General features: G+C 44.6%; 1 protein-coding gene across 3 annotated transcripts in view; it reads right to left on the bottom strand.

Moving 5' to 3' along the window:
- The window catches only part of NPR3 (natriuretic peptide receptor 3), a 183953-nt gene that overhangs the window by 49525 nt on the left and 106633 nt on the right, over positions 1-27795 (bottom strand). For all 3 annotated transcript variants that reach the window (XM_063960487.1, XM_063960479.1, XM_063960470.1), the window contains one exon: positions 2631-2766. In XM_063960487.1, the coding sequence (XP_063816557.1) occupies positions 2631-2766 (136 nt within the window). The remainder of the gene's footprint in view (positions 1-2630; positions 2767-27795) is intronic.

The raw sequence follows: 27795 nt of genomic DNA, 5'->3' as shown, positions 1-27795 counted from the left end.
ATTGCTATTACTGGAGCAGGCAATATGGCACAGCAGCAATTGAACTGCATGTCCCAGCAATGCCTAGCTTGTGGAATAATGTAATGCAACACAAGTCTTGCAAATCAATATTGAAGGGCAATTAGATGTTACGTTGATTTATTTATAAAATTACTATGGGGTACATTTATCAGATCTTGGAGAGAGATAAAGTACCAGCCAATCAGTGTCTGTCAATTAACAGTCTGTGTTTGAAAAAATGACAGAAGCGGATTAGTTGGTACTTTATCTCTGTCCAAGATTTGATCAATCTCCCCCTGTATATAAATTTCTCGGGTTATGCTTTACTTCATTTACTTTGTGCATTCTTACATATAATGTTTAGCCTAGTGCAACCTAGACATCAAAGGGGTAAATTTACTAAGGTGGGAGTTTTTTCTTGCTTCTAAAAGATAATGGACAATACCTGATTGGATGCTATGGGCGACATCACCAGTTCAAAAAAACAAACAAACACATCTTAGTAAATTTACCACAAAGAATCAAAAATCAGCTTTGGGGACTGACAATTGAATTTCAGGGTTTCTATGAATTTCAGCGTTGATGTTCGGTGATTCTAACCTGTCAAGAAGTTGGAATACTTTTTTTTTTTTTTTTTTTTTACAGAGAAGCTTTCTTAAATATTTCTAAAACAAAAACAGATTTAAAAAAGGTAGAAAGAAACAAAAAAAAACTCAACGGATGTACAAAATAAATTACTTTTTATACCATTATCCTGAATTTTTGGCCTAAATTGGTATTAATAATAATAATAATAAAAAATATTATTTTATTTATATAGCGCTCTTTCTCCAATAGGACTCAAGGCGCTTAACAGATACATAGCATAATATAGTACAGAAAATAATGAAGTACAGAACAGCTTTTCGTATAAACCAATTTACGAAACAAAGACATAGACCAAACATTGCAACTAACTGTTGTCAGTTTACGTGGATCTCCAAGTACAGTAGAAGGATCAGTTCCAAAAACCTCTTGAAATATTGACGTTCAACTGACACCTGAATGCAGTCTGAGGCGGCCATTTTGCGACCTGAACCAGAGCTCCGGAAACTGCAGCCGATCCATCAAGGAACAACCAAAGACACTGGTGCTTCCATGATGTCACCTGCTGTCAGTGAACCAGCATGCGAGTGGGGCAAGTTGTCAATGCAATGGTGTGTAAATTGCTGGCAACGGCACTGGAACTTGCCCCCCTTGAGTTCCAATCCTGCCCCAGATTTGTGAATTTTTTCTTACACATCCATTTGGGGCTACTTATCTAGAATAAAGCAGAGTTGGTCTCTCTATATCGATTTGCACTGAAATCCTGGTACCGTTCTTTAAAGACAGATGAGTGCATGGACCGCTGGATGTGTCCACTGGTTCTTTTACTAGTTTATTTGCACAGTGAAGATTAGACTTGAAGAATGTTCCAAGAATTTTGAGATAAGCAGCCTATTACCATGAAAGATGCCAATGACGGGCAGTTTGGTTTTTTATCAAACTCTGTCTTTTACAATAACAAATATCTGAATGGAAAAAAACCCTCTATTGTCATTGAGTAGATTAAAGAAAACGTGATGTACTGGCGTAATGTTTTGTTTATTGCAGAAAGCAGCCTGAGAGCATTTCTTCCCTGCCCTACAAATGTTGTACTTGGCATATCTCTACTGTTTTAATGCAAAACCTCAGTAAAGCCATGTGCTGTATTCTAGAGTGTCGCAGTGTAGGGGTCTGTACTGCTTGTCTTTATTTGGGAGGAACAACTACATCAGACACCGCCGGTCCCAATACTGACGCCTGCACAAAGTCCAGACAGTCGGCATGCCAACTAACAGGGACTACTCCCACTCGTGGGTGTCCACAAGACCCGTAGAGTGGGAATAGAACCTGTGGCGAGCATAGCGAGGGGCATCATTGTGCTTGGACACCCATACCCAACCCCTCTTAACCAGGATGTTGGGTTAATTGGTAAACAACATGTACAGGGTTAATGCAGGAACACCGTGGTAATGCATGGATTAACTACAGTGGTCTTAATAATATGTAGCAGGTATCTGGGTGTTTCTCCTCAGGAGGTAAGTACTGTGTAGAATCACTCGTTATAGTAAAATGGCTGCAGCCTGCACATGTGCAGTAGATTGAGCGATTTGCAAAGTAATCAGACTAAAGGGCCCCATACACTAGAACGATATGTCTGAGGCTGAAGTCGGAGGCAACTTGCCTTGAACTCTCCCGGGAGTGGTTCCATACGATTTGGTACATTTGGCATGCGATATATCTTATGCAATCCCAGCCATGCCTGCGGGAACAGACATATCACGAGTGCAGCATTAACGATCTAGGGGAGCCGATCCGACCCTCGCGGGAACGCGCATCGGATTGGAAACACATCCAAAATGCCCGATTTCACCCGATAGCTCGGCCCGAAATTGTATGAAATCGGGCATTATCGTTCTAGTGTATGGGGCCCTTGACGTACAGTACTAGCTAGTTTAAGAGTTCTAATCCCAAAACATACAATGCCGGCTTCTAGATTCAGAACAATAGTCCAATAAATAAACCTTAAACATCATACTGTACATTATGAAAGAATAACGAAATTGTACCTTCATATGTTCTGTTCCACATCCTATGGACGAGCTTCTCTCCTTCTTTCTTACTAAACCCACTTTTCACCGCTTCATGCAATGCTATAGCATAGAGGATGATGGCGTCATGAAATCCTTCTACGAACATGTTCACCTACAAAAAAACAAGAAAGTAAAATTGAACAAAGTGGCTTCAGGACAACTCTGTGAATGTCCTTGAGTGGCCCAGCCAGAGCCCAAACTTGAATCCGATTGAACATTTCTGGAGAGATCTGAAAATGGCTGTGCACAGACGCTTCCCATCCAACCGGATGGAGCTGGAGAGGCGCTGCAAAGAGGAATGGGCGAAACTGGCCAAAGATAGGTGTGCCAAGCTTGTGGCATCATATTCAAAAAGACTTGAGGCTGTAATTGCTGCCAAAGGTGCATCAACAAAATATTGAGCAAAGGCTGTAAATACTTATGTACATATGATTTCTCAGTTTTTTATTTTTAGTAAATTTGCAAAAATCTCAGAAACAGTTTTTTCACGTTGTCATTATGGGGTATTGTGTGTAGAATTTTGAGGGGGAAAAATTTAATTTATTCCAGTTTGGAATAAGGCTGTAACATAACAAAATGTGGAAAAAGTGAAGCGCTGTGAATACTTTCCGGATGCACTGTATATATATTCATTGCTTGTGCATCATCGATGGAGGGAAACAATCTGGTTCTCCACCATCAATGGCAATAGTTTTCTACATTGGTCATAGTCTCTCGATGATTTTGAATCATAGATGATCAATGTCCATTCCTACAATGCTTTTTCAAAAGTAGGTAAGTATGCCTGAAGTTCTATTACCGACGGGGGAACTAGTTCCACTTAGGTGGACCTTCATGTACAGGCTACAACAGAGTGGTCTTAAATCTATTATTCATAAAGGGTCATTATTACATTTTAGACTTACCTACCCCAGCTAGAACTGTAATTTCCCTCTATGACCCCTGCAAAATGTCAATAATGTAGAAATTTCCAGGAGATCTGTGGTTACGGTTAGTGTTAAGGTTGCCATTAGGGTTATGGACAGAGGGTGAGTATTATCAAATCTTGGCGCTCGATAAAGTACCAACCAATGAGCTTCTGACAATCTTTTTTCAGGTTGTGCTAGGAAAATTACAGCAGCTGATTGGCTGGTACTTTATTTCTCTCCACTTTTTCTTTCATCCAAGATTTGATAACCCCCCACCACCACCATCACCAATGAGAAGAAACACAGTATGTTGACATTCTAACACTGTTTACATAACATTAGCGTCAACATGTGGAAGTCGACATGGTCAGTGGTGACATCATGAACATGTTGCCATGGTGAAGCTTGGCACTGTGATTGTCTAACATATATATTGAACCCTATTAAGGCATTAGAGTGCCAAAAGTAGACCTATGAATTTGCTTTGATAACATCCACCTTTCTACCAATACCTGATCTTACTACAAAACAAAAAGAAAAAAAAGAAAAACGACTCTCAGGACTTGCAAACAGTCGAGACAGACACTGATGCAGCCAATCAATCTCTTGTTAAATTAATTCTCATGAATATTGGCCCACTTCCCACAATACTTCCTCCTTTGTACGAGGCCTGAGCAGGAGTACCTGAAGTAAGGCCACGTGAAAGCGGGAGTACCTGAAGTAAGGCCACGTGAAGTGAAATTTATGGTGCATGTAAGTGTTTTGTTCCAGATACATCAGAGCAAGACATCTGCTTACAGACGTGACTTGTGGACAGAGGCTAACAGACACTCTAGATCAGGGGTTCTCAAACTCGGTCCTCAGGACCCCACACAGTGCATGTTTTGCAGGTAACCCAGCAAGTGCACAGGTGTATTAATTACTCACTGACCCATTTTAAAAGGTCCACAGGTGGGGCTAATTATTTCACTTGTGATTCTGTGAGGAGACCTGCAAAACATGCACTGTGTGGGGTCCTGAGGACCGAGTTTGAGAACCTGTGCTCTAGATCATCTGTGTTCCTTTATGCATTACAGAATGATGTTTTAATAAAATAATGAATGAAAATAAAAATCAGAGAAAAAGGAAAAATAGAATCTACAGTACTTATAAGAAAAGTACAGAAAGTACTTTAGCAGGACCTTTAGCTTACATGGAAACTGATAAAGGTATAATATAACAGCAATAATTAAAGTTATCTATTTATGTACAGAGCACTAAATGAACCGGAAAATGGTCTGCTGTGCCATTTAATCATCCTTTAATCAGAATTTGCAATGGATGGCTCCATGCCTTTATTCATTAAATCAGCAAAGCCGGAGAAAAACTAATTTGTGCTAGCTAGCAGAACAGGTGCGGCAACATTTGTGCTGTGTGCAGTGGAAAGTAACACAAATAAAAAACAATACATCAACGACACCTGACACCTGAATTAAAGGGAAACTGTCAACTGCTAAGTTTCCGTTACAACCAATATTTTGCCATTCAAAACAATAGGCACACGACATCACTGAGGCGGTCGATACAATGTGGCTTATTTTATCAGGCGGTGATCAGCCTACACCAGAGGTTCCCAAACTGTGTGCCGTGGCTCCCTGGGGTGCCTTGGGACACTTGCAGGGGTGCCATGGGTTGGTGGTCCAGGACCAATTCAAATTATTCATGGTCAATATAATAGGCAAAACCAGTGCTGGTGGCTGCCAGTCATAAAATATGTGGCCAAACAGAAGCAAATCTTGTCCCTCACCACACACCTGACCCTAAGGATGACATATAAACTAGAGATGAGCGGGTTCGGTTTCTCTGAAACCGAACCCGCACGAACTTCATGTTTTTTTCACGGGTCCGAGCAGACTCGGATCCTCCCGCCTTGCTCGGTTAACCCGAGCGCGCCCGAACGTCATCATGACGCTGTCGGATTCTCGCGAGACTCGGATTCTATATAAGGAGCCGCGCGTCGCCGCCATTTTCACACGTGCATTGAGATTGATAGGGAGAGGACGTGGCTGGCGTCCTCTCCATTAGAAATTAGATTAGAAGAGAGAGAGAGATTGTGCAGAGTCAGACAGAGTTTACCACAGTGACCAGTGCAGTTGTTGTTAGTTAACTTTTATTTATTTTAATATAATATATCCGTTCTCTGCTATATCCGTTCTCTGCCTGAAAAAAAACGATACACAGCAGCAGCCAGTCACACAGTGTGACTCAGTCTGTGTGCACTCAGCTCAGCCCAGTGTGCTGCACATCAATGTATAAAAGGCAAAGCTTATAATAATTGTGGGGGAGACTGGGGAGCACTGCAGGTTGTTATAGCAGGAGCCCCCAGGAGTACATAATATTATATTAATTTAAAATTAAACAGTGCACACTTTTGCTGCAGGAGTGCCACTGCCAGTGTGACTAGTGGTGACCAGTGCCTGACCACCAGTATAGTAGTATATTGTTGTATGTATTGTATACTATCTCTTTATCAACCAGTCTATATTAGCAGCAGACACAGTACAGTGCGGTAGTTCACGGCTGTGGCTACCTCTGTGTCGGCAGTCGGAACTCGGCAGGCAGTCCGTCCATCCATAATTGTATTACAATATATACCACCTAACCGTGGTATTTTTTTTTCTTTCTTTATACCGTCGTCATAGTGTCATACTTGTTACGAGTATACTACTATCTCTTTATCAACCAGTGTACAGTGCGGTAGTTCACGGCTGTGGCTACCTCTGTGTCGGCAGTCGGCAGGCAGTCCGTCCATCCATAATTGTATTATTATTATAATATATACCACCTAACCGTGTTTTTTTTTTCATTCTTTATACCGTCATAGTGTCATACTAGTTGTTACGAGTATACTACTATCTCTTTATCAACCAGTGTACAGTGCGGTAGTTCACGGCTGTGGCTACCTCTGTGTCGGCAGTCGGCAGGCAGTCCGTCCATCCATAATTGTATTATTATTATAATATATACCACCTAACTGTGGTATTTTTTTTTCTTTCTTTATACCGTCGTCATAGTGTCATACTAGTTGTTACGAGTATACTACTATCTCTTTATCAACCAGTGTACAGTGCGGTAGTTCACGGCTGTGGCTACCTCTGTGTCGGCAGTCGGCAGGCAGTCCGTCCATCCATAATTGTATTATTATTATAATATATACCACCTAACCGTGGTTTTATTTTCATTCTTTATACCGTCGTCATAGTGTCATACTAGTTGTTACGAGTATACTACTATCTCTTTATCAACCAGTGTACAGTGCGGTAGTTCACGGCTGTGGCTACCTCTGTGTCGGCAGTCGGCAGGCAGTCCGTCCATCCATAATTGTATTATTATTATAATATATACCACCTAACCGTGTTTTTTTTTTCATTCTTTATACCGTCGTCATAGTGTCATACTAGTTGTTACGAGTATACTACTATCTCTTTATCAACCAGTGTACAGTGCGGTAGTTCACGGCTGTGGCTACCTCTGTGTCGGAACTCGGCAGGCAGTCCGTCCATCCATAATTGTATTATTATTATAATATATACCACCTAACCGTGGTTTTTTTTTCATTCTTTATACCGTCGTCATAGTGTCATACTAGTTGTTACGAGTATACTACTATCTCTTTATCAACCAGTGTACAGTGCGGTAGTTCACGGCTGTGGCTACCTCTGTGTCGGCAGTCGGCAGGCAGTCCGTCCATCCATAATTGTATTATTATTATAATATATACCACCTAACCGTGGTTTTTTTTTCATTCTTTATACCGTCGTCATAGTGTCATACTAGTTGTTACGAGTATACTACTATCTCTTTATCAACCAGTGTACAGTGCGGTAGTTCACGGCTGTGGCTACCTCTGTGTCGGCAGTCGGCAGGCAGTCCGTCCATCCATAATTGTATTATTATTATTATAATATATACCACCTAACCGTGGTTTTTTTTTCATTCTTTATACCGTCGTCATAGTGTCATACTAGTTGTTACGAGTATACTACTATCTCTTTATCAACCAGTGTACAGTGCGGTAGTTCACGGCTGTGGCTACCTCTGTGTCGGCAGTCGGCAGGCAGTCCGTCCATCCATAATTGTATTATTATTATAATATATACCACCTAACCGTGGTTTTTTTTTCATTCTTTATACCGTCGTCATAGTGTCATACTAGTTGTTACGAGTATACTACTATCTCTTTATCAACCAGTGTACAGTGCGGTAGTTCACGGCTGTGGCTACCTCTGTGTCGGAACTCGGCAGGCAGTCCGTCCATCCATAATTGTATTATATACCACCTAACCGTGGTTTTTTTATACCACCTAACCGTGGCAGTCCGTCCATAATTGTATACTAGTATCCAATCCATCCATCTCCATTGTTTACCTGAGGTGCCTTTTAGTTCTGCCTATAAAATATGGAGAACAAAAAAGTTGAGGTTCCAAAATTAGGGAAAGATCAAGATCCACTTCCACCTCGTGCTGAAGCTGCTGCCACTAGTCATGGCCGAGACGATGAAATGCCAGCAACGTCGTCTGCCAAGGCCGATGCCCAATGTCATAGTACAGAGCATGTCAAATCCAAAACACCAAATATCAGAAAAAAAAGGACTCCAAAACCTAAAATAAAATTGTCGGAGGAGAAGCGTAAACTTGCCAATATGCCATTTACCACACGGAGTGGCAAGGAACGGCTGAGGCCCTGGCCTATGTTCATGGCTAGTGGTTCAGCTTCACATGAGGATGGAAGCACTCAGCCTCTCGCTAGAAAAATGAAAAGACTCAAGCTGGCAAAAGCAGCACAGCAAAGAACTGTGCATTCTTCGAAATCCCAAATCCGAATTCCGAGCCCACCCGCTGGCGGTGATGCAGGGCAGTCTGGAGCGACTGCTGATGCTGACATCTGGTCCGGACTGAAGGACCTGACAACCATTACGGACATGTCGTCTACTGTCACTGCATATGATTCTCTCACCATTGATAGAATGGTGGAGGATTATATGAGTGACCGCATCCAAGTAGGCACGTCACACAGTCCGTACTTATACTGGCAGGAAAAAGAGGCAATTTGGAGGCCCTTGCACAAACTGGCTTTATTCTACCTAAGTTGCCCTCCCACAAGTGTGTACTCCGAAAGAGTGTTTAGTGCCGCCGCTCACCTTGTCAGCAATCGGCGTACGAGGTTACATCCAGAAAATGTGGAGAAGATGATGTTCATTAAAATGAATTATAATCAATTCCTCCGCGGAGACATTGACCAGCAGCAATTGCCTCCACAAAGTACACAGGGAGCTGACATGGTGGATTCCAGTGGGGACGAATTGATAATCTGTGAGGAGGGGGATGTACACGGTGATATATCGGAGGATGATGATGAGGTGGACATCTTGCCTCTGTAGAGCCAGTTTGTGCAAGGAGAGATTAATTGCTTCTTTTTTGGTGGGGGTCCAAACCAACCCGTCATTTCAGTCACAGTCGTGTGGCAGACCCTGTCACTGAAATGATGGGTTGGTTAAAGTGTGCATGTCCTGTTTTGTTTATACAACATAAGGGTGGGTGGGAAGGGCCCAAGGACAATTCCATCTTGCACCTCTTTTTTCTTTTATTTTTCTTTGCGTCATGTGCTGTTTGGGGAGGGTTTTTTGGAAGGGACATCCTGCGTGACACTGCAGTGCCACTCCTAGATGGGCCCGGTGTTTGTGTCGGCCACTAGGGTCGCTTATCTTTCTCACACAGTCAGCTACCTCATTGCGCCTCTTTTTTTCTTTGCGTCATGTGCTGTTTGGGGAGGGTTTTTTGGAAGGGACATCCTGCGTGACACTGCAGTGCCACTCCTAGATGGGCCCGGTGTTTGTGTCGGCCACTAGGGTCGCTTATCTTTCTCACACAGTCAGCTACCTCATTGCGCCTCTTTTTTTCTTTGCGTCATGTGCTGTTTGGGGAGGGTTTTTTGGAAGGGACATCCTGCGTGACACTGCAGTGCCACTCCTAGATGGGCCCGGTGTTTGTGTCGGCCACTAGGGTCGCTAATCTTACTCACACAGCTACCTCATTGCGCCTCTTTTTTTCTTTGCGTCATGTGCTGTTTGGGGAGGGTTTTTTGGAAGGGACATCCTGCGTGACACTGCAGTGCCACTCCTAGATGGGCCCGGTGTTTGTGTCGGCCACTAGGGTCGCTGAGCTTAGTCATCCAGCGACCTCGGTGCAAATTTTAGGACTAAAAATAATATTGTGAGGTGTAAGGTGTTCAGAATAGACTGAAAATGAGTGTTAATTATGGTTATTGAGGTTAATAATACTATGGGATCAAAATGACCCCCAAATTCAATGTTTTAAGATGTTTTTTAGGGTTTTTTGAAAAAACCACCCGAATCCAAAACACACCCGAATCCGACAAAAAAAATTCGGTGAGGTTTTGCCAAAACGCGGTCGAACCCAAAACACGGCCGCGGAACCGAACCCAAAACCAAAACACAAAACCCGAAAAATTTCAGGCGCTCATCTCTAATATAAACGCGATCTACTTAATGTAATATTTCTTTTTAAATTTCTCAATAAGAAATTTTTGGCCTAGGGGTGCCGTGAAAGTAATTCTGATATTCTGGGGTGCCGTGATTCAAAAAAGTTTGGAAACCACTGGCCTACACTATGGTGAAACCAGCAGCGCCGGGTCACGCATGCTTTGGGTGACCATATTATCCCTTTAACCTGGGACACTCATGAATTACACAGGTTCTGTGGCTGGCTGACTACATGCCTGCATTTCACCTGGTTTTAAGCAGCCACAGAACCTGTGTAATTCATGAGTGTCCCATGTTAAAGGGATAATATGGTTAGCCTAAAAACGGATCCTATCTGGCTGGAAATGTTCTATGCCTTTGCTTACTGCGGGCCAGTATCCACGGCAATATGGTTTGTTAAAAAGCCCCCCAAAAGCAAATTTGTCCTTTGTGGCTATTTCACAGATCTGATCCTTAATGAAATTGTAGAAACCAGTTCAACCAATCCTTGTATAAATAAACACATGAAGGAACGGAGCTCCAAAAGAAGCGCCTCCCTGCTCGGTGTTGGAAGAGAAGCAATCACTAGGCGATTTTAGCCTAAAAAAAATAAACGATAACGACATAAATGTCATTATCGTTTATTTTTAGGCTTATATCGTCCAGTGAGCACTGAGTATGGGGGCAATATTGGTGACCGATGAACGATGTGCGCTCCGGCACGCTGTTCAGCAATCACCAATATTGAGCCGACATGCAGCTCAACTCGTCAATTTCGGGCTGAGCTGCATGCTCGGGAATGCCGGCGGTGACGTCACTGATTGTTATTGATTAATAATAACGTTCAATGTGTATGCTGTTTTGTTCATATATTTGTAAATCCAGTCATCAGGACACAGAGAAATGTGAGTTCACTGCTGTGCTGTTTATTCCATCCAACTCCAGGCACACTGCACACTGGACCACCCACTTCCCAGCATCCCCCTGGTCCTAGGGACCATCACTAAAGATTCAGGGTTACACCTATTAGTAAGGGAGTGTCTACAAATATTAATACACTAACATCACATCCTCTTTTCTTTAAAGATAAGCCCTGTACGCTTCAATGCAACAATTAACAGCATCATATTAAGAACATCATCTAACACGTTTCAATGAGTCTCTCAGGTCTGCGTATTTCCCTTTTGGGTCTTTCATACACAGTCTGTGTTTCATCGACCATGTTGGACCTTTCTAGAATCGTGGTTTGTTCACCATTATCAGGATCATCATACATGTCAGATGAATGGTATTCTTCAGTCATGTTGTCTTCAATATGGTTAGGTTGAGATATTAAATCCACCCGATTTCTTCTTACTTCCGTTCCACACTCTGAACGTATAGTATAAGATCTTGGTGCTACTTGTGCTTGCACAATACCTTTCTGCACCCAAATACCTTTCTCGTGATCTCTGAGGCGGACTTGGTCACACGATTTTAGATCAGATAAGCTTTTTGCTCGCCTGTCATGGAACAGTTTCTGTTTCGCCTGTTGACGTTCCTTACTCAGTCTGACCAACGCTGAGTTATGTGTATTAAGCAGTTCATCATGTATCGGGAGATTTGCTCTTATCCTCCTTCCCATCAGCATTTGTGCAGAAGAAAGTCCATTCTGTAAAGGTGTACTGTGGTAGAAATCTTCTTTACCTTCTTGAGCTTTTTTCATGAGACTCTTTACAGTTTGAGCGTGGATAGTGGGGACTTGACGTAGTATGGACAAATTCCCACTCATCAGCAAATTGTCCAAATTCAGCACTGGAAAACTGAGGACCATTGTCAGTGAACACTTCCATAGGAACACCATGCCTTGCAAAGATTGACTTCATGCAATTGATTACGGCTTCACTAGTAGTTGTATGTAGTGTCTTCACATCAGGGTAGTTAGAGTAATAATCAGTCACGACAATGTACGTTTTCCCATTACAATCAAACAAATCTGCGCCAACTTTCTGGTACGGTCTCTCTGGCACTGCGTGAGGACTCAGGGCTCGACTTGTTGTTTCGGTCTATACGTAAGACATAATTCACATGTAGCTGTAGTCTGTGCTATGTCTTGGTTCATTCTTGGCCAATAAATAACTTCACACGCTCTCTGCTTACATTTTTCTTCTCCTAAGTGGCCTTCATGTATCTTGCACAGCATAGTTTTTCTTAGTCGTACAGGTATGACAAACCTATTGCCTTTGTAAATAATACCATCGACAACTGTAAGGTCACTGCGGTACATCCAATAATCATGGATAGACAGCGGGCACACATGCTTTCCTGCTGGCCAACCTTTCAGAATGATATCTTTCAACACTTTCATTGTGTCATCTGTCTCAGTTTCTTTCCTAATCTGTTCTGGTCTTGCAAGAGACACTGGTAGAGAAGCTACGATCAAATTAACATAGGCTTCTATCTCTTCATCCATCAGACTTTTGGAACCTTCACTTTTGTCCTCAGCACGAGAAAGTGTATCAGCAATGTACATGTATTTGCCGGGACAGTACAGCAAGTGTACATCATATTTCTGTAGTCTGATAAGCATTCGTTGAATTCTCATGGGACAGTCATGTAATGATTTAGTCATGATAGCTATCAATGGCTTGTGGTCAGTTTCCACTGTAAATGTTTGACCATACACAAACTGATGAAATTGCTCACATGCATATGTGATCGCTAGAAGTTCTTTTTCTACCTGAGCATACCTTGTTTCAGCACTTGTCAGTGCTCTTGATGCATAGATTACTGGTTGCCATGTATCCTCATGTTCTTGTAACAGCACTGAGCCTAGGCCAAATTGCGAAGCATCTGCTGAAATTCTTATTCTTTTCGCAGGATCAAAGAATTTTAGCACTGGTTGCTCTGTAATGATCTGTTTCAAGTTTTGACAACTTTCTTCTTGTTCATGTGACCACATACACTCATTATCTTTGTCCAACAACCATCTAAGAGAGGCTGTTCATTCAGAGAGCTGAGAAATAAACTTTCCTAAGTAAGTAATCATTCCTAGGAATCTTCTGACGTCGTCTTTGTTGTTAGGACGTTCCATGTTCACTAAGGCTGATATTTTCCTTGGGTCTGGTTTTACACCTTGATCCGAGACCACGTCGCCCATAAAGGTAAGTGTATTCACGCCAAATTCACATTTGTCCTTGTTTAGCTTTAGATTCACTTTCTTGACAAGTTCCATTACTTGTCTCAATCTAGAATCATGTTCTTCCTTTGTAGATCCCCAGACAATAATGTCATCCATCATTGTTTCAACACCTGGAATATGTTCAAAAATCATGTGCATCTTTTTGTGATATACTTCTGGAGCAGACAATATTCCATATGGTAGACGAAGAAATCTGTATCGACCTTCTGGTGTATTAAATGTACAAAGCTTTGAGCTGGCCTCATCTGCCAGAATCCTGAAGATGCGTCCAATTTACTGAACCATTTTGCTCCCGCAAATTGCGACATGATTTCATCTCTGGTTGGTAGTTTGAAATGTTCTCGTTTAATAGCTTTGTTTAAATCTCTGGGGTCTAGACATATTCGGAGTTGTCCATTTTTCTTTTCAACAATTACTAAGGAGCTTACCCATTCAGTAGGCTCATCAACTTTCTGTATCACACCCAAGGCTTCCATGCGATTTAACTCTTGTTTCAGTTTTTCTCTCAGCGCAAACAGCACTTTTCTACAGGGGTGTATCACTGAAGAAACTTGCGTGTCTATATTTATTTTATGCTCTCCAGGCAAACAACCTAGACCTTCAAACAAGTCTCTGTATTCTGTGAACATCGATTTGCAGTCATCTTCTACTTGTGATGTCACCATAAAAACTTTCTTTAGCAAGCTTAGTTTCTCACAGGAACTTAATCCTAGAATCGGTTGCACATTTTTATCCACAATCAGGAGAGATGTTTTAAACTGTTGTCCCTTATATTTCAGTGTCACTAAGCATGTACCTTTCACAGGAATTTCCTCCCCAGTGTACCCTGTAACTTTCACTTTGGCTGGGTGAATTTTAAGTTTTACTCTAAAAGTCTTATAGTCTTGAAATGATATTAAATTCACCTGCGCACCAGTATGAAGCTTAAAGGGAATGACAATCTCGTTCACAGTTAAAGGGACAATCCATTCTTTCTTATCTGCACTGCAAAGTTCAATGCAATTCACAAAGAATGCATCTGTTTGTTTAACAGCATGCACTTTGGTTGTTTTACTTTTCATTTTAGAGCATTTGGCAAAGTGATTAAGTCTACCACATTTCATGCATGTTTTACCATAAGCAGGGCACATTTTAGGATTGTGAGCATTTCCACATCTACTACACATTTCCTTATTAGACTGTGGCTTAGACTGCTTCATTCTTGAGAACGGAGGCTTGCATGGCTCTGTTTTCTGCACTACATGGACATTAGCATCAACTTCCTTGTGTAACTTTTTGGCTTGAAATCTAGTTATTTCTACAGATCTACACATAGTCACTGCCTTTTCTAGTGTTATGTCTTGCACTCTCAGCAATCTCTCTGAGTCCATTATCAGGTATTCCACAGACAATACGATCTCTAATCAGTGGATCCTTTAAATCACCAAACTCACAGGTTTTACTGAGTGATTGCAGCTCTGTAACATACTGATCAAATCCATCTACAGACTTCTGATCACATGTGAAAAACTTATATCTTTCATATGTCACATTTTTCCTTGGCACAAAGTAATCTTCAAACTTTTGCATTATAGATGATAGCACCATATTCTGCCCCTCAGCAAACTGAAAACTATTATAAATGTCCTGCACATCCTCTCCTATCACACGGAGGAAAATGGATGCCTTCGTTTTATCAGTCTCTAAATCAGCTCCACATGCAGCAAGATATATATTAAACCTTTGCTTAAATCTTTTCCAGTTTTCAGACAAGTTACCAGACATCAGCATGCCGGTTGGAGGAGCTAGTTTATCCATGGTTACTCACTGTTTGAAGATAGCAGCACACGGCAGGCTTTGCAGACACAGAGTATCACAGCCACAGACTTCTGCAGGATTCTTTCACACTCTGTGAGCACTAGCAGTCCAAGTTAAACTTCTTCTGACACCATGTTTTGTTCATATATTTGTAAATCCAGTCATCAGGACACAGAGACATGCGAGTTCACTGCTGTGCTGTTTATTCCATCCAACTCCAGGCACACTGCACACTGGACCACCCACTTCCCAGCATCCCCCTGGTCCCAGGGACCATCACTATAGATTCAGGCTTACACCTATTAGTAAGGGAGTGTCTACAAATATTAATACACTAACATCACATATGCGCTATATCGTTGAACGCTGTATCGTTCAATGATATAGTCGTTCACCGGCTGCATTTAAACATCGGGTAGTGTGTACCTTCCTTTAGGGACTCTGGCGAGCTACTGCCTGTGTAGTCTGCTGACCATGCAGGCAGTCATTGCCGGGATCCTATGATAAATTGTGCATTACGTAGCATATAGGCTACAAATGCTATTGCCACCTGAAGATATCTGCCGTTTTCCACTGTACAAACAACCCAGGGATCAGATGTGCCCTTCCTCATGTAATTTGCACCCCCCGTGCAGCTTAGCCTTGGGATTGTGGGTGTTTACGCAGTGCACCCACAAGGCCGCGGGCAAACTAGTTGGCTAGGCAGTCAATGTGCAGCTGCCGCGACTATTAGCACAGATGGGCATGGATGGACTCATTTGTATTTATTATTTTTGGGGACCCCCAAAAATGTCTTCAGTTCACAATACATGTCAGATAGGAAGCCAGCATTGAATTATATATGATATAAGCAGGAACTGTTCTATGAATAAAAAAATAAAAAAAAATAAAACTGTAGCCTCATGGTCCACTGTCCATCTATTGCATCTGATGTACAGTCCAGTAAGGATACGCTCATTAGGTATTAAAAAAAAAACGTGGCGACCTGAGAGGCTTGCAAATAGCGTTGTTCACAGACATATCGGGTGTACACACTTACCAATGCACTACGGATCTATCGGTCATCGCAAGAACGAACAATATATCTTGCTAGTACGTATACCAGCATTACACTGTCATAAACAAAAAGTTCAACATACTGTATATCACAAATGGTGACCAGAAGAGGATGCACACGAAGCCCACAGGAAAATTGCACTAGGAAAATCCCACCACTGACACAATGCAATTTCCCTGCTAATTGTAAAAAAAAAAAAAAAAAAAAAAAAGTCACTCGAATTTAAAAAGTTTGTTTCCTTTTTTTTTTGCACAGAAGTGATCTTGATATTGTAGTGACTTCTGTGGCAGTGATCGAAGAAAAATACGTTTTTAAAAACAAAACAACTTTGTGTTAGGCACAGATTTACTAAACTGTACACTGGCCTATTGTGTCCTCAAAGCTGTGCTCTGCGGCTTTGCCAAACTAGCGCTGGAACAGTGCCCCCTTTGTGGACGCAATAGCAGCGCACCATCATCCTATCTGCTTCTCGAACGTAAATTATTTTTTGGAAAGTGGTCAGAATGTAATGAACATTGATCTAATCTTATGACATTATTATGCATCCTGAGCAGGGAAAGCTGTTGTTCTGATTGGGGAACGGGACTTTTTAAATCTAATTCTGAAATGTGTTTGTTTAATGATTGCTCCCACTCCGCGTCTGCTGACTCTGGATCCCACTCAACATACCAGCCCCGAACCAGAGCAAGTAGTACTGTCTGCTCTGCACTATAGCACACTGCTGAGCCGTGCCAGGAAAATGCTTCACATCCTCCAGATATTTCATTTTCAGCAAATGACATGAGTTACATAGAACGCCAGATGACAACACAGGGGGAATAAAATAGTGTGTTAAGGAATAAACTGCTATCACCACCGGTGACTGACAGTCACCATATTAGATAATGCACACAGCATATCTCCCTATGGCTACGCTGGGCTGTAGACCCATGGTCCACTGTCCATCTATTGCATCTGATGTACAGTCCAGTAAGGATACGCTCATTAGGTATTACGGAAAAAAAAAAAATGCGTGGAGACCTGATAGGCTTGCAAATAGCGTCGTTCACAGACATATCGGGTGTACACACTTGCCAGTGCACTACGGATATATCGGTCATCGCAAGAACGAACAATATATCTTTCTAGTGCGTACCCAGCATTACACTGCTTGTCCTTTACAGCCAGATTGCACCCACCATACTACCATGCATTTTACAGATGGAGCCCTGCTCGTCTATCCCTTTCATAGGAATAATTGAGCCAGTGCTGTCGGATTTAATCCCCTGCTGAAATGACTTAATCCCCTGCTGTATTGTTCTCTCTGTGGCCCTCATTCCGAGTTGATGGCTCGCTAGCTGCTTTTAGCAGCAGTGCACACGCTAGGCCGCCGCCCTCTGGGAGTGTATCTTAGCTTAGCAGAAGTGCGACAGAAAGGTTAGCAGAACTGCTCGTTAAAATTTTCATGCAGTTTCTGAGCAGCTCCAAACTTACTCCTGCCTTGCGATCACTTCAGTCAGTTTAGTTCCTGCTTTGACGCCACAAACACGCCCTGCGTTCGGCCAGCCACTCCCCCGTTTCCCCAGGCACGCCTGCGTTTTTACCTGATACGCAGGCGTTTTTTAGCACACTTCCGGAAAACGGTCAGTTACCACCCAGAAACACCCACTTCCGGTCAATCACTCACTGATCAACAGAGCGACAGAAAAGCGTCGCTAGACCTTGTGTAAAACTGCATAGTTTTGTGTGAAAGTACTTTGCGCGTGCGTACTGCGGCCCGTACGCATGCGCAGTTTTGCCATTTTTATACCTGATCGCTGCGCTGCGAAAATCGGCAGCGAGCGATCAACTCGGAATGAGGGCCTGTATTGTACTGCAGCTGAGAATAGATGAAAGGCTTATGCTAATAAACCTTGGTGCACCTAGGCGCACCAAAGAAGGCTAAATGAGCGAGGCTTCATCTGTATATATACAAGCTACAGTTACTTTGGACCGCCGCATCTGGCTTGTACAATGAAGAACCGTAATAAGAAATCCCATTTGACAAGCGCACAATGCAGCACCGATGTGACTAGTAAACAGACCAACCTCTCCAGTATATAATGCAACGCCAAACTGGTTCCATGTGGCTAGTACACAATGCTACACTAGTGGCCTCACTTGACCACTAAGTAATACACCACTACAGTATTTGATAGGTAAAACAGATCTGGAATACTATTCCCACCCCTGCTGCTGCTCCTAGTGCCACGACCATGAAAGGGGGACTTGTGTATTCACCCGCATGCCTGGGTGGTGCAACAACACAGATAACAGTGCCAATGGTAGTGATGCCAGCTGTCTTTCCTGCAGTGAGAGCCAACAGCAAAGAATTATCCAATACCGGAAACACTGGCAATGACTGTGGGGGAGATGTATCATGCCTTGAGAGGGATAAAAGAGGATTTGAATTACCTACCGGTAAATCCTTTTCTCGTAGTCCGTAGAGGATACTGGGGATCCATTTAGTACCATGGGGTATAGATGGGTCCACTAGGAACCATGGGCACTTTAAGAATTTGATAGTGTGGGCTGGCTCCTCCTTCTATACCCCTCCTACCAGACTCAGTCTAGGAAACTGTGCCCGAGGAGACAGACATACTTTGAGAGAAGGATATAAAAGGATAGTGGTGAGATTCCGAACCAGCACACACAAACAAGAGGAAAGCCATGCTAACCAAACTTGGAACAGGAACAGCTGAACCAAACAACAATACTTAACCAAGTAACAGTAAAGGATGAACGAAGCACCGGGCGGGCGCCCAGTATCCTCTACGGACTACGAGAAAAGGATTTACTGGAAGGTAATTAAAAGCCTATTTTCTCTTACGTCCTGGGAATCCATTTAGTACCATGGGGAACTACCAAGGAGTGCTGAGGGTCCTGCAGAACTGACTGACCAAACTGAAGGTCCTCAGAGGCCAAGGTATCAAACTTATAGAACTTTGCAAACGTGTTCGAACCTGACCAAGTAGCTGCTCGGCAGAGCTGTAAGGCCGAGACACCGCAGGCAGCCACCCAAGAAGAACCCACTGACCTAGCCGAGTGGACCTGTACAGGTTTTGAAATCGGCAATCCTGCTGTGGAATAAGCATGCTGGATAGTGAGCCTGATTCAACGTGCAATTGACTGCTTTGAAGCAGGACACCCAATCTTATTGGGATTGTAAAGAACAAACAGCGAGTCCGATTTCCTGTGACGAGCTGTTCTCTTCACATACACCTTCAAAGCCCTCACAACATCCAAAGACTTTGAAGTAACAGAGGTGTCGGTCAGAACCGGAACCACAATTGGTTGGTTTATATGAAATGCCGACACCACCTTAGGAAGAAATTGCTGACGAGTCTTGAGTTCAGCTCTGTCCTCATGGAAGATTAAATAGGGGCTCTTGTGAGACAACTCCCCCAGCTCCGACACACGTCTTGCAGAAGCCAAGGCCAACAGTTTGACGGTCTTCCACGTAAGAAATTTCACGTCTACCTCCTGTAATGGTTCAAACCAGTCCGATTGGAGTAAGTGCAGCACCAAATTGAGATCCCAAAGTGCTGTGGGAGGCACAAAGGGAGTCTGGATGTGCAGAACCCCTTTCAAGAATGTCTGGACCTCAGGAAGAGACGGCAATTGTTTCTGAAAGAAAATGGATATGGCCGAAAATCTGGACTTTAATGCAGAAAAAGCAGGAAACGTCCAAGATTACATTCCACCGCAGAATATTTTCTGCTCTCACATCAAGAGACGTATATCTTCCAAATACGGTGGTAATGTTTAGACGTTACCCCCTTCCTGGCTTGGATCATAGTCTGGATGACTTTGTCAGGAATCCCTCTCCTGGCTAGAATCCGCTGTTCAACTTCCATGCCGTCAAACGTAGCCGTGTTAAGTCTTGATAGACGAACAGCCCCTATTGCAGGAGATTCTTACGAACAGGTAGAGGCCATGGATCTTCCAGGAGCATCTCCAGAAGGTCCGCGTACCAGGCCCTTCTTGGCAAATCTGGAGCAATGAGAATTGCTTGAACTTTTTCCCTTTTTATTCTTTTCAGAATTCTTGGGATCAGCGGAAGTGGAGGGAACACGCACACCATGTGATAGACCCATGGAGTTGTCAGAGTGTCCACTGCCTGTGGGTCTCTCGACCTGGAACAATACCGCTTAAGCTTCTTGTTGAGACGAGAGGCCATCATGTCGATCTGTGGACATCCCCATCAAACACCTGAATACCTCCGGGTGAAGGCCCCACCCCTCTGGGTGCAGGTCGTGTCTGCTGAGGACGTTTGCTTCCCAGTTGTCTACTCCCAGAATGAAGACCGCCGACAATGCCACAGCATGTTTTTCTGCCAGAGGAGAATTCTTGATACCTCTGACATTGGTGCTCTGCTTTTTATTTCTCCCTATTGGTTTATGTACGTTACTGCGGTCACATTGGGGGTAATTTCGAGTTGATCGCAGCAGCAAGTTTGTTAGCAATTGGGCAAAACCATGTGCACTGCAGGGTGGGCAGATATAACATTTGCAGAGAGAGTTAGATTTGGGTGGGTTATTTTGTTTCTGTGCAGGGTAAATACTGGCTGCTTTATTTTTACACTGCAATTTAGATTTCAGTTTGAATACACTCACCCAAATCCAACTCTCTCTGCACATGTTATATCTGTCCCCCCTGCAGTGCACATGGTTTTGCCCAACTGCTAGCAAATTTGCTTCTGCGATCAACTCAGAATTAGGCCCATTGTCCGACTGAATCTGAATGTCCCGATCTTGAATAAGATATGAGGCCTGCAGAAGGGCGTTGTATACAGCCCTGAGTTCCAGAATGTGGATTGGAAGGACGACTTCCTGACTTGACCATCTTCCTTGAAACTGCACCCCCTGGGTAACCGCTCCCCTACCTCTGAGGCTTGCGTCTGTGGTTAGCAGAATCCAATTCTGAATCCAGAACCTTGGGCCCTCGATTAGGTGAGAAGTCTGTAGACACCACAAAAGGGAGATCCTGGCCTTTGGCGACAGACGGATTCTCTGGTGCATGTGAAGATGCGATCCGGACCATTTGTCCAACAGATCCAACTGGAAGGGCATCGCATGAAACCTTCCGTACTGAAGCGCCTCGTAAGAGGCCACCATTTTCCCCAGAAGGCGAATGCATAGATGCACCGATATCCGGGTTGGCTTCAGGACATCCCAAACCGACTGGAATACCAATGCCTTTTCCAACAGAAGAAACAATTTCTGCGACTCTGTCTCCAGTATCATTCCCAGAAATGGGAGCCTCCGAGTTGGCTCTAAATGAGATTTCGGGAGATTTAGAATCCACCCGTGATCCAGGAGTAGTTTGGTTGTGAGACAAATGCTGCTCAACAACCTTTCCCTGGACGGTGCCTTTATCAGAAGATCGTCCAGGTACGGAATTATGTTCACTCCCTGCTTGCGAAGGAGAAACATCATCTCTGCCATCACCTTGGTGAACACACTCGGTGCCATGGAAAGACCAAATGGCAGGGCCTGGAACTAGTAGTGACAGTCCTGTAGTGCAAAGCGTAGATAAGCCTGGAGAGGCGGCCAGGTCAGAATGTGAAGGTGCGCATCCTTGATATCCAGAGACACTAGGAATTCCACCTGCTCCAGACCTGAGATCACCGCTCCCAGAGACTACATCTTGAATTTGAACACTCGTAAGTACTTGTTCAGCGATTTTAGATTCAAGATCGATCTCACCGAACCGTCCGGTTTCGGTACTACAAACAAGTTGGAATAGTACCCCTTGTTTTGCAGATGAGGTGGAACTGGAACAATGACCCGAGTCTGTACCAGTTTTTGAATGGCATCCTGTAAGGTTATACTAGCCTCTTGTGAAGCTGGCAAGCCTGATTTGAAGAATCTGTGAGGTGGGAGCTCCTGAAACTCCAGTCTGTAGCCCTGGGAAATAAGATCTATGACCCAAGGATCCTGGCATGATGTTGTCCAGATGTGGCTGAAATTTCTTAGTCGGGCTCCCACTTGCCAGTCTTCCAGGCCACGTGGTCCACCGTCATGCAGAAGGCTTTGACGAACCAGAATTGGAGCTCTGTTCCTGAGAATTGGCAGTTGCTGGTGTGTGTGGTTTAGCTCTAGCGCCTCTGTAGGCAGTAGAAGATCCTCTGACTTTGCCCTTAAACTTGGCAGTCCAAAAGGACTGTAGGGTAGGTACTGAGTAGGTCTTCCTGGTTGGGGCCAATGCAGAAGGAAGATATGTGGACTTACCCGCAGTAGCTATGGAGATGTATTTGTCCAGTTCATCTCCAAATAAGGCCTCTCTTGTGAAGGGTAGACCTTCCACGCCTTTCCTGGAGTCCGTGTCCGCAGTCCACTGGCGTAACCATAAGCCCCTGCATGCTGACACTGCCTTACCAGTGGTGCGTGCATTAAGCAAACCTACTTGTTTTATGCAGGAGCAACACAATCTCACCCCTAGATAAGGAATCCAACCCTTCAATAAGGTTACCCGACCATTTAGAAATGGCTTTAGTAATCACGCTATAGTGGGTCTCTGAGCCACCCCAGCAGCTGTGTACAAGGATTTGAGTGTAGTCTCAATCTTACGATCAGCTGTGTCTTTCAGGTAGTTTGCACCAGGGACGGGTAACACAAAATTCCGCAACAACTTGGACACAGATGCATCCACTGTCGGTGGACTTTCCCACTATTTCCTATCCTCAGGAGGAAAAGATGAGAGTAACCTTTTAGGGATTTACAATTTCTTATCAGGATTAACCCACGGTTCTTCAAAAAGGGTATTCAAGTATTCCTTTGATGCAGGAAAAGTGACTGAGGACTTCTTTTTTACATTAAAATAAGATTCCTCACACTCCTCTGTCACCTTATCAGGAATTTGTAGCACATCTCTGATAGCTTCTATAAGAGCCTTTATTCCCTGTGACAGAGCAGCGTCCCTTCCTTCTGAATCCACCTCCCCCTCCTCCATGTCTGAACCCTCAGCGTCAGACTGCAGGATATGGGCCAGAGTTCGTTTTTGTGGACAAATGGCAAGGGACTGAGGGGGTCATTCCGACCTGATCGCATGTTGCAGTTTTTCACAGCGGTGCAATCAGGACTGAGGTGCACCTGCGCATGGGTCGCAATGCGTAGGCGCGTCGTTGCCCGGCGACGGATGTCTCTTTCTCATTGCAGGACAATTTATTATATATATTAGAAATCATTCCTTTGAGGGAATCCAGCCATGCTGATTCAGCCCCGCTAGCCTGAGAAGGTGCACTACACTGAGCACATAATAGTGAGCTCCCTGGGGAAGAGGAACACTCTGCCGTACATGAAACACACTCTTTGCCTGACATATTGTAAATGTGACAGCACACACAGGAAAGGTTAAAAACACAATTAACCCACAAAGAGCCCTTCCAGGGAGACACAGAGGGAGTATGGAACCAGCACGCGGCACCCTTATCGCTAATGCCAAGCATAGCCGGGTCGCAGACTAAGTACCCAGATTGGGGATTTAGTACACTAATAATCGCTCCCTCCCTGCTATGACCCCCTGGTACCGCTGAGGTAATCTGCAGTCACCCCGGAGGAGCTGTGCGTCCCTGTCAGTCAATGTCTGTGTCCACTGCAGAGAGAAAATGGAGCTGGTGGATCCGCTCATAGTGAAGCCCCGCACCTTCAATGGCGCGCTGTCTTTCCGCCTTTTTTATACTGGCTGAGGTCATTTGTACTTAAAATGGAGACAGAACCGTTTTAAGGCTTAGTTTGCCAGTGTGGGTACTGTGTACAAAGTATTAAGACGCAGTTGTGTACTGAGTCTGGAGACGCAATCTGCCCCGGTTAGAAGCCATACTTCTCCGTACCCTCATGCCACCATAATGGCCGGTGACCCACTAACCGGGACGCCGGCTTAGTACTCATCACTCTTCTTTCTTCTGGCTCTGTTAGGGGTGGCGGCGTGCTGCGAGAATGTATGCTCGCTGTAGTGGGGCTTGAGAATAGTTCCCTCAGGAGCTAGTTTCCTGTCAGCGGTACCATTAACCCTTCAAGAGGTTGGGCCTCCCCCCCCCCCCCACAAGTCCCACGAAGCAGGCAGGCTGGTGCCAACCAGTCCTGCCTGAAAATAACAAACAGAAAAATAAATGCAGAAAACTCTTCAGGAGCTTCCATAAGCGTGACCGGCTCCTCAGGGCACATTTTCTAAACAGAGTCTGGTAGGAGGTGCATAGAGGGAGGAGCCAGCCCACACTATCAAATTCTTGAAGTGCCCATGGCTCCTAGTGGACCCATCTATACCCAATGGTACTAAATGGATCCTCAGTATCCTCTGGGACGTAAGAGAAAGTGGAGAAACTGCCCAAAGCAATCAGGTTCTGCCATTTATCTAGCACAGGCTTTGAAATGACAGAAGCTCATTGGTTGCTTTGAACAACTTCTCCACTTTGTTACATTCTAAGGCTTGCTAACTCTCCCCCTGTGACTGTTCCCTTCAGCAGCTCTCAAGCCGGGTTGGATTGCTATGGCCGCAATAAAATGTACTATCAGTGGCTAAAAACATTTGTGGTGCTGCACTTGAGAACTACTGGAGTTATTGGTGTTTGAAATCTTAGCTATACTAGGCAGTGATGTACATACAATACAGGGAGTCATTCAGAGTTGATCGTAGCTGTGCTAAATTTAGCACAGCTACGATCATTCACACTGACATGCGGGGGGACGCCCAGCACAGGGCTAGTCCGCCCCGCATGTTAGTGCTGCCCCCCCACAGAAGTGCAAAGGCATCGCACAGCGGCGATGCCTTTGCACTTCAAGAGTAGCTCCCGACCAGCGCAGCTTTAGCGTGCTGGCCGGGAGCTACTCGTCGCTTCCCGGCCCGCAGCGGCTGCATGTGACGTCACGCAGCCGCCGCGGACCGCCCCCCCCCCCAACAACGGCGGCTTAACGCCGCCATCCAGCCCCCTCCCACCCAGTGACCGCCTCTGTCTCAGAGGTGATCGCTAGGCAACGACGGATGCCATGCGCCGGCGCACTGCGGCGCCGGCGCATGCGCAATTCCGACCCGATCGCTGCGAGAGACAGCAGCGAGCGATCGGGTCGGAATGACACCCGTAGTGGTTTAAGGGGGACAGTAGGGAGATGCCTCCCTCTCTATGGCACCCACTCACCTCCCAGAGACTGCCACATCCCACCCTCCACAGGCACCTACAGTGCTTCCCGAGGCCCCGACTCTGTTCTGAAAACAGGACCTTGCAGTTTCCAGAGCGGACAGTGATCTGGGGAGGACACAGCAACATTGCTGGGCACCGAGAAAGAATTGTTCTGTCTATGCTTGCAACTCTGTATAATGAGCTCAGCTTTAATAATATATATCACTCCCTAAGTTACGTCCCTGCCCTAACATTCACATCAATGGGTGACAGTACCGTATGCAACTAAGCTGCATCTTTGCTTGCAGCTAAAGGGGCATAATGGGTGGTAAAGGGGTATAATGGGTAGAAAAGGGGCATTTGCATGTAGGCCAAGCTTAGAGTGGGTGCGTCAACAGCACTGTGAGCAATGCAGAGTTTTCCGATGCATCTTTTGTACAAGGAACAGGACAGGTGTAAGTGCGCACAGATAATGATGACGACGACAAAACCTAGTGTGCAAGCAGGGGTATTCCAAATGTAGCAATGCGTTCAAATATACCCATTTGTTTCAATTATGCAGGGCCGTCTTTTCGTATGGGCTCAATGGGCTCTTGCCCAAGGGCCCCAGTAGTATAAGGGCCTTAGGCTAATAGCTGAGGGTCCCCTCTTTCCAGGGGTACCAGATTTTTGAAAATCGGCCCTGGGGAACCAGAGATATCCGACTTGAAAGCAGTGGTCCCCGTCCAAGCCTGTTAATTGCTCTTCCCAGCCAGCTATCTGGGGTTCTGTCTGACTTAGAGCTTTTCTGAGGGTATACTCCAAAAGCTGGGACTCTCCACTTTTGGTGGACACTGGCAGCTTGTCACTACTATGCCCAGATCCAGAGATATCAGCCTTCAAGCAGCTGGTCCCTGCTCCAGCTCCACATGCCTAATATGCAGTTTTAGATTTTCGTTGGTGAATTGCTCTGGCTCCTGAGCTCTGATCCCCTAGTCCCCAGAACATCTTGAAAGGTGGGACTCTCTAAGTTTTTATCCCATTCCAAGCTAAGAAATATATTTTCAGAAACTTGAGATATCTGCAGTCAAGCAAGCTGCCCTCCCACCAGAACATGATAAATATTAAGCCCACTCCACTATCCATCCCTTCCCTACGTATTAAACACCCCATACCACCCTGGAAGTCATGTACCAGGGCTTCTTCATTCAGATCAATGCCCCCTTCTACAGTTTAGCTCCGTCTGTGCAGTAAAGGAGTAATTAACAAATTACTGCTCCAGGTCCTACATGCTGAGGGGAAGATAGAACACCCCCTACTGCCCACGGGACATCAAAGCAGCCACTGATAGCATCCCCCACTCCTACCGCTGGAGGATGGGTAGGGGGCCCAGTGCATTGCTGTGCCCAGGGGCCTGCACTGCTGTTAAGATGGCCCTGCAATTATGGCCGACCTAGGTTTAGCGCTGTATCAGGCCCAATGTATGAATAACACAAACAGGGGCAGATGTATTAAGTCTGGAGAAGTGATAAAGCAGTGATAAGTGGAAGGTGATAACGCACCAGCCAATCACCTCCTGTCATTTTTCAAACCTGGTAATGATTGGCTGGTGTGTTATCACCTTCCACTTATCACTGCTTTATCATTTCTCCAGACTTATACATATGCCCCATAGTTTTGTATACACACACACACACACACACACACACTTTCCAACAACCATTCACTCTGCGGCAAGATCTAAAGTTACTGCTTGGATCAGTATAATCGAGTTCTATAGGAACACTCATTGGGAGGAATTCAATTGTTTGAAAAGTCAGTTGGGAGTCTGTTTTGTCCTATCTAATGGGGAAAAAACAGACACCCAACTGACTTTTCAAACAATTGAATATCCCCCATTGGGTGGTACTGATATATAACGTCTAATCTCCTTTCTAAAATGGATCCCCATTATCGCCCATATCGCGTCCATAGTAATCATGTTTAGCTGTGTAAAAGTTTGTGCGCCTCGCTACCCCAGGGCTGAAATGATGATACCACGCCAGTCAGCAGAAACAGAATGGGTGTAGAAGGGGGTGGAAAGAATTGAATATCACCCATTAAGTACATTGGTCCAAATGTATTAAGCCTTAAAAAGTGATAATTTAGAGAATGATAAACAGTGTTAAATTACCAGCCAATCAGCTTCCTAACTGCCATGTCACAGGCGGAGTTTGAAAAATTACAGGAGCTGGTTGGCTGGTACTCTATCTCTCAAGTACCAGCCAATACATTTGGGCCCTTATATACTCTGCTGCAGGAAGAGTATTAGAACACATTTATAACACATACCTCCCAACTTTTAGTTCCTCATACACCAAAAAGGGGGCATGGCTTCATGAAAATGCCGCAACCAGTCCCTCTGTCTCCTGTGAATAGACACGGCTGCTCTACAGCAGAGAGGTGAGTGACAGAAACTCCCCACCCCCTTTCATCACCGCGGGACACTGTGCCCCACAGGCGGGACAGCCCACCTTCCTGCTATCTGCACTTATGTGGTACTTGGGCACCTTAGAGTGTACCC

Source organism: Pseudophryne corroboree, chromosome 1 (assembly GCF_028390025.1).
Source record: "Pseudophryne corroboree isolate aPseCor3 chromosome 1, aPseCor3.hap2, whole genome shotgun sequence".
Taxonomy (NCBI): Eukaryota; Metazoa; Chordata; class Amphibia; order Anura; family Myobatrachidae; genus Pseudophryne; species Pseudophryne corroboree.
This window is presented reverse-complemented; position numbering and strand designations above follow the sequence as displayed.